The sequence below is a fragment of the Monodon monoceros genome, unplaced genomic scaffold, assembly GCF_005190385.1.
Source record: "Monodon monoceros isolate NGI ecotype Baffin Bay Population unplaced genomic scaffold, NGI_Narwhal_1 Super_Scaffold_11, whole genome shotgun sequence".
NCBI classification, from domain to species: Eukaryota; Metazoa; Chordata; class Mammalia; order Artiodactyla; family Monodontidae; genus Monodon; species Monodon monoceros.
In genome coordinates this window covers 103,842,200-103,856,338 of record NW_021703767.1, presented here as the reverse complement: position 1 = coordinate 103,856,338, position 14,139 = coordinate 103,842,200, and the positions used below count along the sequence as shown (strand labels likewise).

Genomic DNA, 14,139 nt, shown 5'->3' with positions numbered 1-14,139 from the left:
CCTTGGCTCCTCTCTCTGCCTGTCTGACTGCTTTACGCCAATCTTTCAGCGGATTTCTCTTTTTTTTCACCCATCCCATAAAAATAGTTTATGTCTTCTCACTCCTCACATTCCCCAGGCAACTGCATCCATTCTTCTAGCTTCCATTCATTTGCTGATGACTCCTAAATCGACATCTCTAGTTCAAATCTTTCTTGAGCTCCAGGTCCAATAATCAACTATTATCACTTATCTCTTCACAAATATTTCAAATCTAACATCTCTTCCAAATCTGCTAATATTCTTGCCACCATCTATCCAGTTACTGAAATCAGAAATTCTGGAGACATCCTAGACTCTCTTTTCTTCTTCACAGACAACTTCTAATCAATCATGATTCAGAGAAGGCAAAAATCTTTAATGGCAAACTACTCACAAATATAAATGTGAATAAATTCTTATATGATACTAGGAAACAAGTACAGTGGAAGATGTAATTTACTAAGTGGTCGGTAGAAGAATACACTAAGATCAATCAGGTTTTGGAATTGATGAAAAACATTTTTATTACCTTTCCCAGTTGTAGAGATTAATATTGATCTGAATCGCTTGATAAACAAGGCCAGCCTGAAGAAGTACCATTTCAGCCTCCTGTATGTTCCCACTAAACATTAATATGTGGGCCATTTTTGATTCTTTAGATGGAAGATTTTTTATAGAATTGATGTATTGAACCTTATCAATCTAAAAAAAAGGAAAATATTTGAAGTGAATAGTAACAAATTACGGTAAGAAAAACACACAAACACATACACGTAAGTAAACATTATTTACTTCACCAATTGCTGCGTAGGCTATTTCTGCAGTAGTCATATCTCGATTAGCGACTGCCATAGCAGCTAGGCAAGCCCACATGGTTTGCTCCTAAAGTGAAAAATGAGAACAATTATTTCAACTACAGGGCTGAACTGCCTTAAAATAAACAGTGAATTAAAATAGAATAAAGTTATATTTTAATGAAAAATAAAAAATCACTGAGCATGGCACTGAAAAACCAATAATTTAATAGGTTAATGATGTGGAAATTTCATTGTGGCTACTTTGTTAAAATATATTAATAACACATAGAGAATGTTTTGAATAAAGTTTTTTGAAAATGTTCATTTCTAATGATCAAAGGTTTATTTTGAACTGACAATATACTTTTACCATAATTCAAGGTTATAAGCCCTCCAGTCTTTTTGATGAGATGTCAAAGAATGCAACTACAGGGAACCAGAGAAACAGTGAGTTTCTCAGACAACGCTATTATAGCAGATTACCACCAACAACCCATTGTAAGGAAAAGCATCTAAAAGTCTTCACAAAAGTGTAGTCTAAGGGAATTAACCAATGTAAAATAAAACAGTTCTGCGGTCAAATATGCTTGGAAAATACTTGATTCAACCAGGTTGGGAAATGCTGATCTAAAGTAGTGAGTGGTTCTTAACCTTAGCTGTACAAATAATCTGAGGAACTTAAAAGTATGCCCAGGCTCACTGGATCTAATAAATTAGAATCTCTGTGGGAGGTAGAACTTGGGAATCTGACTTTTAAAAAAAAGTTCCATAAGAGGTTTTTATATGTACCAGTAAGAAGAAACTACTCACTTAAAGTATAGTTTCTTCAGAGAATAAATCACACAACACCTATCTCTCTGTATCACCCATGTCTTCACTTATTAAAAAAAAGATGTGATCCCATTTGCAATTTTTCCCGCCCTTAGCTCTTACCATTTCTCATTTTGCACAAAGATATTATATAAACTAATATACAATATATACACAACTATGGATCTGAAATGTAAAGTACCTTAACAAAACGACAAAGTCTTACAGCATCTTCCCATTTTGAACTGCTTACGTATTCGTGGAGAATAGCAGGATATGGTGATATGCTGATGTGAATCAGTGAGCCATCAGCTCTTCTTATAGTTACCTGATTTCCAACAAAACTCACGATATGGGGATTTTTACTAAATTCACTGTTGAAAAAAGGAAAAGTGCAATTTATATTCTGAGCAAAATTTTTCATATATATTAAATTTGGGGAGTTGACCCCTGACATACATATGAAATCTCCAACCTCCAAAATGCACTCCCAAAAAAGTAAACTCCAGGGAGAATGTATGTATATTAAACAAATATTTGAATCTAACTAGCTATACACACTTAAAGCAAAATATACAAACATTTTAACATGGCAAAAAATTATTACATATTTGAGAACTATGCCTAAAAGCATTTGAAGTGATTTTTTCTAAGTCTTAAGGTAAATCACACAAATGATTAAAGCACTTAGCTTCAGCTTTTAAAAGTATAAACATTAAAAATTAAGCTGATTCCAAGATTATTTTCTCATAATAACAAGAGGTGAACTTTAAAGAGACTAACTTCTCTTCATTAGTTAAAAAATTTTTTATAGGATACCTCTCTGGTTTTGCTAATGTTGTGAGCTTGAATATTAAAAATGAACTCAAAATAGATTTGAAAATTAAGCTAAGATTTGGAGTTGAGAAGCCTTTGTATACCTAGTTTGTCAAGAGTGAGAGACCTCCTTGCTATTTCTTAGAGAATTTAGGAATACAAATGCATTTGATTTTCTGAAGAATATAAAAAATTTTAAAAGCTTTTCAGTATACATTTTTTCTATATTTAATATTAATTTAAGAATTCAATTCTAGAAAGACATACATTCCTGAAAGTCTCAAGGTCAATGATAATCTGGGAAAGAGTAAAGGTTGTCACAAAGTTATATATCACAGAAAAATCTTAAGAGTGCCTATATTAAAATAACTAAACCACACTGAAAAAACGACCTGAGTTACCCTTAAACAACAGTAAACCTGAAAATTATATCCATATAAGGAAAAATTATATTCATTTAAGGTATAAATAAATAAAATAGTATTATCTGACCCTTTCAACTTGATTCCATCACTTAAATCTCATTAAACTAGTTTTAGCTGAACAGTTTGTTTGTTTGTTTTGTTTTTTTGTTTCTTTTTTTTTTTGCGTTACGTGGGCCTCTCACTGTTGTGGCCTCTCTCGTTGCGGAGCACAGGCTCCGGACGCACAGGCTCAGCGGCCATAGCTCACGGGCCCAGCCACTCCGCGGCATGTGAGATCTTCCCGCACCGGGGCACGAACCCGTGTCCCCTGCATTGGCAGTCGGACTCTCAACCACTGTGCCACAAGGGAAGCCCTAGCTGAACAGTTTTATTTGGTTGACTAAGTAAAGTGAAAGACATCTTGCAGGACTTAAATTAGAGGCAGAAACACAATACTCTGTTAGTTTTATTTACAACAATAAACAATCCTATGCAGTAAAATGTTACCTTGCATCCCTTTCATATAATGTCTTAGGCAAAATGTCTCTGTCCACATAAACCGTATTGGGGTAATACCACACTGTAAATCGAGTATCTTGAAGTCCACAGAGGATGTTGCATGTATCACTCCACGCCAGAGTATGCACCATTGTTCCTTATTTTAAAAAGAATGTTAATGTACTATTAGTTCCATTACGTATTAAAAATACACCTTTAAAATCAGCAGATGTACAAGACCCTAACTAACTGCTTGTAGGTATGACTATTTTCTGATCATATAATGGTGAAAACGTACAAAAATTCACATAAAAATTTATGGAAATAAATTTGAATATTTTACCCAGAACCATTATATTTTTAATCTGCATGTCTTTCTTTCAATGCCAAGTTAGCTGTAGCAGCTAAAGACTTGCTGTTAAAATGGAATTAAGTAGCATTTCATAAGAACATACTTATGAAGTAACATTTCGTAAGAAATGTTATGAGACCAAAGCATTATTCATAGATTCATTCAAGCAAGTAAGCTATTTAGTATAATATACAACAGAGTAGATCTAAGACAACTGAAAGTAATCAAAAATTTAAATGTATTACAATTATTTTACCAAGTTTGATAATTTGTTCTTCCTTCCCAAATCGTTTCACTGAAGTGATACAGAGATCTCTATTTTTATCAATGAAAGCAATTTTTCTATCATTGGTAAGTCCCTTTTGATCTAGAGCAATTTCCAAAATTTCATTCTAAAATTAAAAAGAAAAAAATAAAATTCTGGTTTTAGTGCTTGACATTAGATTGTTTTAATTGTTTAATTATAAGAACATTTATTTAAAGATCAATTAAATATCACTTACCTACTCATAATGATAAAATGTCCCTGTTAAATAATTTAACCGCTAATATACTAATAATTCAAAAGCTAAAGTATAGTTACTTTTTTTTTAATTTACAAGGGAAAGATGCCTGTTAAAGCACTATAAAATAATGTATATTTTGAAATTCTGTAAGCTGAAACACATTTCCATGTGCGTCCATCACTTGGGCACAAGTTAAACAAATTCTGATACATCCATAAAATGTTATACTATATGGTGGGAAGAAAAAGGATTGGGAAAGCACTTTATGTATTGATATGAAAATATCTCCAGAAACAGAGTGTTGTGTGAGAAAAGCAAAGTGCAGATATATATGTTATAATTTTGTAAAAGAAGGAGAAAAGAACATATATCAGTTTTGTCTGTGTATGCACTAAAAATTCCTGGAAGGATATAAGGAGATTAATAGTGATAGTTACTTATTTGGTGGAAAGGAACTGTATTGACAGGTATAGCAGGCATACGTTTTCACTTTATGCTTGAAAAGCACTTTATGCTTTTCTGTTTCTGAACCATTGAATATATTTGTTATTTAACTTTAAAACTAATAATTACAAAAAGAAGAAAATAAAAGATAGGGTAACACTTCACTGGTAGCACTGAACAATAAAGTTAAAAGCATCTTTAAACCCTAATACATCATTTATTAGAAGGATAACTCAATAAAATGTGCTCATTTGTTTATTTTAAGGCTAAAAATCAGAAACCAATAAACAGTTCACAATTCAGCCTCTTTTTGTATTTCTATAGATTTTTTTTTTTCAGTTTAACTACAGTCTTAAAATCTAAAGAAAATGTTGGCTAAGAACAGGTCAATGGGGACTTCCTTGGTGGTGGCACAGTGGTTAAGAATCCGCCTGCCAATGCAGGGGACACAGGTTCGAGCCCTGGTCCAGAAAGATCCCACATGCCGCAGAGCAACCAAACCCATGTGCCACAACTACTGAGCCTGCGCTCTAGACCCACGAGCCACAACTACTGAAGCCCATGTGCCTAGAGCCCGTGTTCCGCTACAAGAGAAGCCACCGCAATGAGAAGCCCGTGCACCAAAATGAAGAATAGCCCCCGCTCACTGCAACTAGAGACAGCCCATGCTCAGCAAGGAAGATCCAATGCAGCCCCAAATAAAAATACATAAATAAATAAATTTATTTTTTAAAAAAAGAACAGGTTAATGGGAAAACTACAAGCTGTTTTGAAGTATAAACACATTTTTATTTACTGATTCTATAGGTCCTAAAAGTTTAATCAAGACAGAACATTTTATTGAAAAGCAGTGAAGAGCCTGAACAAAAAACATATGTCAGATTCTTTTATTCAGTTAATTTGCAAATATAGCTTTCTATTACAGAATTTACTCGTGTTTAGTCTTTATGATATTTTAGGCAAAATACTCTATATAGAACACACTCTGATTTTAAATATAAAACTAATTTCCATGTTTTCCTCCTTAAAATGAAAACATTAATTAAAAAAAAAGTAAATGGCTATTTACATTAAAAATAGCTAATATCCATTACCTTATGAGAAAGAAGCTTCCCATCTCCCAGTGGTTTTCCAGTTGATGCCTCAAAGAGGAAGATTACTTGAAAAAAAGTAAAGCATTAGTTTATGTATTACATTAGAATTTTTATTAGTAAATTTCTATGGAGTTATCATAATCCTAATGAGAAATTATTTAGCTCTTCAGACCACAGCATACCTATCAGCACAGAAGAGCAGCAGCCTCAAATTCCTACTTAGTAATGAGGTCATATTTCTCAGTGGAACTGAATACGTCTTCCTAAAACATACATTCCCTAATTAGAATTGTTATTAATGGTATGGCATCACCGCACCATAGGATCAACAGTGGCAAGTCCAAATCTGGATGTAGTTTGTAATTTTCATAACTCTGATTTAGACCAACATAACAACCCAGATAATCATTTTACAAAGGAAAAATATGTTGAGTGCATACCATACCACCACGCAATGTGTTATGTACTCTTCAGTTCCCTGTGGTCGGTACACTAATGTGTAATAACTGATTTGTGTGGTCTTTGTCCTGGGTTCCTGACACAGGTCTTCGTCAACCCTTGGAATTTTCTGAGTGATAGGAGTGTCTTTGTTATGCTAACCGAGAGACTCTTGGTGATACCCTAGATAGCTTCAGGATAGGGGCTGGTCACCTGAAAGACCAAGCACTGTGATTATAGAGTTTGGACTTTCAGCTCCCTGAAATGGGAGGGGAGCTGGAAATTGAGTTCAATCATGTAGCCACTCTTCGACCTATTACAACTTGATGTTCAGCCTCACTACACTGATGCAAAGGCTCTTGCATGGATCACCAATGACCCCTATGTTGCCTAATCAAAGAGTCTATTTTCACTCTTCAAGAATCTACGTCTAGTCTTGACCTCCCAGCAGCACTGGATAGTCCTGACCATCCTCTTTCTTGAAACTCTTCTTGAAACTCTTATGTGGGCTACAAAAAACACTGTTTTCTCTTGATTCTCTCCTATTTTGGACCATCCCTAATTCTCTTTTGCTAGTTCCTCCTCATTTGGTGATCCTTTTTCCTAGGTTTTGTTTTAGGTCACATTTTCATGCTATATACTTTCCTGGATTATTTTCATGACATCAATCATTATCTAAAAAATGATAATTCAAAGTTCTCTGTTTCCAACCCCATGTTAGATATTCTGAGTAGGCCAAGTTGTAAAAATTACAGTAGATATTGTATTGAAGAAGCCAGGAACAAAAACTGTCTCTGTCCCTTTCTCTGTTTCACCAAAGGCTTCTCCTAGTCTCATAAATGACAGCCATATTGCCAGCTGTTCTTTGCTCTTTTGAAAAGACTGTTAGTGCTTTGGTGATTCTCTTTAAGTAATTCCCAAACTACTCCAGCTCAAGATTCATGCCAAATAGAGTAATTTCATATGACTGAACACACACATAGAATTACAAAACTGAAAAGACAGAAGTGACACGTGTAGTCAGCAAAAAATCGGACAATTTATACAGATCATAAAAATGCTAATATATGTATAACATGATATTTAAATTCCAGAGGATCACACTTTTAGTATATTGATTTATAGCTGTTAGTAAACCTTAGGATGTTAAGTTTGAGGTCACTGGCTATATTCACAGAGGAAATCATGTCTTCATAATAAGTTATGTTCTAAAATCGCCAATTTTGCTGAAAGAAATGAAATAGAATAATAGTCACAGAATTTTTAATTAAGTATAGAATTAAAAATTAGAAAAATTTTGCTTCCATTTTAAAAAATGCTTTGGGCGTGACTAAGCCCAGTTATTTTAATAGCTATATAAACTAACTTTAAAAAAAAATAAAAGCCTTCCGTCCTTTTGTTGACTGCACATATTATAAAGAGCCAGAGGTATATGGATGAACTTATCTAATTTCCACAACTGTAAGTGGCCCTGATCTATGGGAGGCTGAACCTGTATTTTAATTTTAATATGTAACTGAAACTGGCAGAAAGGACAACTAAGGAGATGGAAGCGGAAAGAGTTGCTTCTAAGCATAAGTAACTGCTCTCTGACTTCTCCTCCCCCACTATACCCAGATATTTGTTTCAAATCACCCACACTAACATCATAGAGCATCTGTGCAAGGTGGATGGGGAGAAGAAGGAAGTCAAAAGCAGTACCTCTACTACTTAATCAATCATTGTAAGGGGTATTCAAATCCATTTAACATGTATTTATGGAGCACCTACTATATTATAAGAGTACTGTGCTTGGTACAAAGAATCCTGCCTGTAAAGGAACTCCCAAGTTAGGAAGGAACCACTAATTTCATATATGGATGGTCCCCTTGAAAGAAAATTTTACAGGTTAAAGATTCCAGGTACTTCAATTGTTCTTTCTATTGTTAACATATACCTCTACCTAGCCTTCAATAAATATCAGTTTCTTTAAACATAAGGAAAATATTTTCCTTCTCATTTTGTATCAGTTCTACAATAATTTTATTTTAGTTTTTAAAATTTTCTGTTTATGGCAGGATGGAATTACATAACTATTTTGTTAAACAATCAAAGTTTATGTAAGTAAACCATAATTTATCTGCAGGTAAATCTATATTTCTGAAAATGTTCATAATTCTTTCTGGTTCTAAAATTCTATGAATTAGGAAAGGATTAAATATTAATGAAATATGTTTCAGATGTGAATTAACTGTAGAAAAATTCAGAATAAGGTATATTCAGTTGGAAACGTACATACTTTATTATAGTTTCTATCTAAAATATGTGGTGTTGGGACTTCCCTGCTGGCGCAGTGGATAAGACTCCGAGCTCCCAATGCAGGGGGCCCAGGTTTGATCCCTGGTCAGGAAACTAGATCCCACATACATGCCACAACTAAGAGTTCGCATGCCACAACTAAGGAGCCGGCGACCCACAACTAAGGAGCCCTGGAGCTGCAACTAAGGAGCCTGCCTGCCACAGCTAAGACCTGGTGCAACCCAAATAAATAAATAAATAGATAAATAAATATTTTTTTAAATAAATAAGTAAATAAAAATAAAATATGTGGTGTTGAATAAGAAAAGTATAGAAAGTTCATAGTGATCACTGGGATTTTCAAATTTAAGTTTACTGAAGACAAAAATCTGACTTCCAAATTATTATTATTAACGATTACACAGCCATCTTGAATCTGTCCACTATCTAGATACTACTGTATTTCATTTCATTCTCTTTCCTCTCATTTAGCCAGAAAGGAAGTCATTTAAAAACAAAACAATTACCAAATGTCCTCTCTCAGAGAAAGCCTAAGGCATAAAGAGAGAGAATAGCTCTACTTAGGAGAATTATATTTCCTAACAGTATGAGAGGTGATGCTATCTGAAAGCACTGAAAATTAAAAAGTGGGACAGTTTTCTAGCTCCTGAATTAGGTCTTCCATGGCATGACCTCACAAAATTAATAATCAGGTCAGACTTTTTTTTTGGTAACATGTCACAGTAATGAACAATGTTTGTTCAGCAATATTTATTAACAGAGAATAACAATTATTTACTATCTCTCCACTAGGCTTCAGGGATATCTCACTCTCACTCTTACCTCATTGGCTCTTCCTCCTTTTACCCATCTCTAAATATTGATGTGCTCAGTCACTGGTCCTCTTCTCTGTCTATACTCACTTCCTAGGTGATTTCATGTAGTATCGTGGCACCATCTACACACCAATGGCTCTCACATTTATATCTCGTCCCCAACTCTCTCCTGAGCCCTGGACTTTATCCTGTTGTTTCCTCTCCAACCCTGCTTGGATGTCTAAGAAGCATTTAAACTTACCATGACCAAAACAGAACTCTCTGGGTTTGTGGACCTCCTCTAAACTTCCTCGTTCCCCATCTTTCATTTCATTCATCCAGGAAAAACCCTAGGGTAATATGCTTGCCTCCACTCTCTCATGCCAACATCTTTACCATGGCCAAGTCTTTACATGATCTGGTTCCTACTTATCTATCTCTCTGTCTTCTCCTACCACTCTCTGCTTTGCTTGTGTTGACCTAAGTCCCATGGCCCTCCAGCAGTTCCTTTTTTTTTTTTTTTTTAATTTATTTAATTTATTTATTTATTTTTTGGCTGCATTGGGTCTTCGTGGCAGCATGCAGGCCTTTCTCTAGTTGCAGCGAGTGGGGGCTACTCTTCACTGCAGTGTGCAGGCTTCTCATTGCAGTGGCTTTTCTTGTTGTGGAGCACAGGCTCTAGGCACGTAGGCTTCAGTAGTTGTGGCATGCAGGCTCAGTATTTGTGGCACATGGGCTTAGTTGCTCCACGGCATGTGGGATCTTCCCGGACCAGGGCTCGAACCTGTGTCCCCTGCAGTGGCAGGCGGATTCTTAACCACTGCACCACCAGGGAAGCCCCTGGCAGTTCCTTTTATGTGCCAACAATTCCCATTTGCACCTGCTTGTCCTATGGTCATTCCCCTCCCCCACCTCTAGAATTCTCCATTCCCTCATCCTGCATTAATTTTCTTCACAGCATGTATCAGTGGCTGACTATATTTGTTTGATTTGTGGTCTTATGCACTATTGTATCCTCAACTTCTAGAAAAGTACTTGGCATACAGTTAGCACTCAATACTATTTGTTGGATACATGTTCTGATACAGCATTGCCTTAAAAAAATGGTTTCACTCTACTATGGAATTCCAAAACACCTGACACATTCATATTTATTTATAAACACTAATGTGGCCTACATTTTTATATGAAAATTTAAAATTATTCATAACTTTCTTCTACTTCATTAGTTTAAAAATATGTAAACATAAAAATATGAATATATATAAGCAAAATAAATAGTAAAATGAAGCACAATATTTACTATGTTACTAAATAAAGAAAAATGAAATAGTTTAAAAGATCAATAAACTTAAAAATTAACATACATTTTTAGGACACACAGTCTTGAATTCAAACTCTATACCAACAGCTACTGAATATATAAGATTTATTCCTTACAACTAAGCTTTGATGCTGTGACAATATCTATTTGTTCCATCAGTTGGGAATAATACGACAACTTTAGTTCTTTAATTGATTCATACTTAGGAAAAATTAGGAAGCCCATAATTCTTTCATATAAAGTTAACATAATAATAGATGAGAAAATGAAAGTTAATTGATGAAAATTTTACAGTGTTAACAAATTTCATGGAAAATTATAAAAATGCACTTACTTTTTTCATCAGCTTTGTCTTTTATTGCTATGGTATCATTACTCAGAGAGACCGTCTGTGCATTTAGAATATCTGTTCTCATTCCAGGAAATTTTGGAGAGGAAAGGAAGCGCCCGTCATAAGAATATAAATAGATACCACCACCATCTACAAGAAGAAAATGTCTAAAAAATAAAGAATAAAAATATATTTTCAAATAGGAGTTTACTATAATTTCATTTTTATATTAGAAAATAGTTTATGCTTTGGAAAATCTAAATCTTACAATTAAAACAATAGTAAAACATAAATATATAAAGAATGAAATATAAAACAACCTGAAAAGTCAACATTGGTTGTTTGGTTTGTTTTCTAGGTTTTTGTTTTTTCATGGAGGTAGGAGAAGGAAAAATGAAAAGGCCCATTAATATTATAATTTGTAATTCATTTCCTTTCCTAAAGAAGCATCTCTATACAATGGCAATAAAAAAATCATGTAATTTACAATTCAGTGATTTTTTTAATGCCAGATGCTATTTGTTTCATGAAACAGTATTAGTACATATTTCACAGTTAAAGATTATGGTAAAGGGGTTCCCTGGTGGTGCAGTGGTTGAGAGTCCGCCTGCCGATGCAGCGGACGCGGGTTCGTGCCCCGGTCCGGGAGGATCCCTCATGCCGCGGAGCGGCTAGGCCCATGAGCCATGGCCGCTGAGCCTGCGCGTCCGGAGCCTGTGCTCCACAACGGGAGAGGCCACAATAGTGAGAGGCCCGCGTACCGCAAAAAAAAAAAAAAAAAAAGATTATGGTAAGGATCATTAAAATTAAATTACAGTACTAAATTAGATTAAATACTTGTTAAAGTCCTAAACAGTGAAAATTACGCAAAAATTAACATCAGAGCCAGCATTTATTAAAATAAGATGTTTTGACTTTAAAACAATATGGTAACCATCAGTAAATGTGTTCATATCTAAAAACACATTTTTTGTATCAGGGACTTTGGTTCATTTGCTGTGTTGACCGCTCTATTCAAGGCATAGGGTCCTGTATAGTTTATTTTTTATTAAGTCAAAATGTAAATATTTTATGGCTGCTATTTTTTTTCTTTCAAAATTTATGAACATTGCAAAAAATAATTCAAACAATACAGAGAAAGCAAAAGATCTCCTGCAATCTTCCTACTTCCATAGAGATAACTTATGGCAAAGTATGGACACACCTTAACTTTACTTAACTCATTCCTGATGGACACTTATTTTATTTCAAATTATTCACTGCTTTAAAGAATGTCTAAAGTATATACACATCTCTGTATGTTTACATTACTTATTTCCTTAGTACAATATAACTTCTAAAAATGCAATAATTCGATCAAAGGGCATATACTTTTAAAAATTTAACATATATTGTTAAACTGCCCCTTGAAAGGTTGTATTGATTTACACTCATACTACTGCTATATTGGAGAGCCTGTTTCCTCAATGCTGGACACATTATTACTTTTTTTTAAAAGAAAGTTTCCACTTTATTTTTATTTACTTATCTTTTTTCATGGTATGCGGGCCTCTCACTGTTGTGGCCTCTCCCGCTGCAGAGCACAGGCTCCGGACGCGCAGGCTCAGCGGCCATGGCTCACGGGCCCAGCCGCTCCGCGGCATATGGGATCCTCCTGGACCGGGGCACAAACCCGTGTCCCCTGCATTGGCAGGCAGACCTTCAACCACTGCGCCACCAGGGAAGCCCCCACATTATTACTTTTTAAAATCTTATGTTCAAGACTTTAATATCCTTGATTCAGAACTTTTTTTTTTGGCCACACCAGGTGGCTTGTGGGATCTTAGTTCCCCAACCAGGGATTGAACAGGGCCCTCGGTGGTGAAAGCACAGAGTCCTAACCACTGGACCTCCAGGGGATTCCCCAGAACTATTTCTTGATTCAAGAATTGCTAATTGTTCTTTTTTGCTATGGAAACAAATAGAAAATAAACATCAAAACAAACAGAAACTTAATATATAATGAATACCAAATATGTACACTTGAATTAAATTAATACTTGAGTATTGGTGTGTAGCTTATTTAATTGAAGGGTTTGGCCCTTACACATTAGTGTATGAAAACAGTATTTGCTAATGTTGACAAGTGACACATCATATTAGTATATATTCTTTCTTTGTCTCAGTACTAAAAGCATTTTCTCTTCTAAACAAGATACTAAAGCTTTAACTTCCTTGTGAGTAAACACTGTTTCAAGGGGCAAACATTTCTAAATGTACAAATAAGACCAGCAATGGGCAGTAAATAAAATATTCTTTAATTACTTAATCATTTATGCCATTAACATATGCCTTTACTAATTAAGAGCATATTGAACATACATTTATATATAATACATAAAGAAATAAATTGGTTTGGAACTGTTTCAAGTAAAAAGAATTTCAAAAATAAATAAATCTCTGGTTCAACTTCATTAAACAGCTGATAGAAAATTTGACACAATTATTTTTTTGATCACTCAAGGTCATCAATATGATGATCATACTCTTCAGTAACTATGTAACTGATAGCTTTGATACTCACGAGAATCTGATGGTGCATCAGAATAATTATGCTATTCAGCTACACGGTTCTCTGCTTTTAGTTTTCTCATGCTCCCTTGCCAGGCGGTCACTTTTCTTCCTGTCATTGTGCCAGCCTCTAACAACTCACCAGTATTCCTCTTCTGGTTTGCTATTTATAAAAGACTATGGGGGACTTCCCTGGTGGCACAGTGGTTAAGAATCGCCTGCCTATGCATGGGACACGGGTTCGAGCCCTGGTCCACAAAGATCCCATATGCCGCGGAACAATTAAGCCCGCGAGCCACAACTACTGAAGCCTGTGCACCTAGAGCCTGTGCTCCACAACAAGAGAAGCCACCACAATGAGAAGCCTGCGAACCGCAACGAACAGTAGCCCCTGCTCGCCGCAACTAGAGAAAGCCCACGTGCAGCAACGAAGACCCAACACAGCCATAAATAAATAAATAAATAAATTTATTTTTTAAAAAAAGACTATGGGCTAGAAAACCTGATAATAACGCTATTAAGAGCTGCCTAGGTGGTGAGTAAAGGGATGAGGAATAAAGTAAATTGTTTTAGTGAAAAGATTTCATGGGTAGCTATCTTAGATAATTGCTGATTATATTTTCATACTTTATTCCTGGTTTTATTGAGTTGTAGTTATCTAA

The 14,139-nt window shown here is 34.9% G+C and overlaps 1 protein-coding gene across 3 annotated transcripts in view; it reads right to left on the bottom strand.

Moving 5' to 3' along the window:
- IFT80 (intraflagellar transport 80) overlaps positions 1 to 14,139 on the bottom strand; it is a 143,782-nt gene that overhangs the window by 15,432 nt on the left and 114,211 nt on the right. For 2 of the 3 annotated variants that reach the window (XM_029214207.1, XM_029214206.1), the window contains exons 12-18: positions 10,931 to 11,094; positions 5,743 to 5,807; positions 3,955 to 4,090; positions 3,356 to 3,503; positions 1,831 to 2,002; positions 814 to 903; positions 551 to 723 (exon numbers count right to left, since the gene is read on the bottom strand). In XM_029214207.1, the coding sequence (XP_029070040.1) occupies positions 551 to 723; positions 814 to 903; positions 1,831 to 2,002; positions 3,356 to 3,503; positions 3,955 to 4,090; positions 5,743 to 5,807; positions 10,931 to 11,094 (948 nt within the window). Of the gene's footprint in view, positions 1 to 550; positions 724 to 813; positions 904 to 1,830; positions 2,003 to 3,355; positions 3,504 to 3,954; positions 4,091 to 5,742; positions 5,808 to 10,930; positions 11,095 to 14,139 lie in introns of those variants that run through there. The other variant, XM_029214208.1, reaches the window with a different exon arrangement.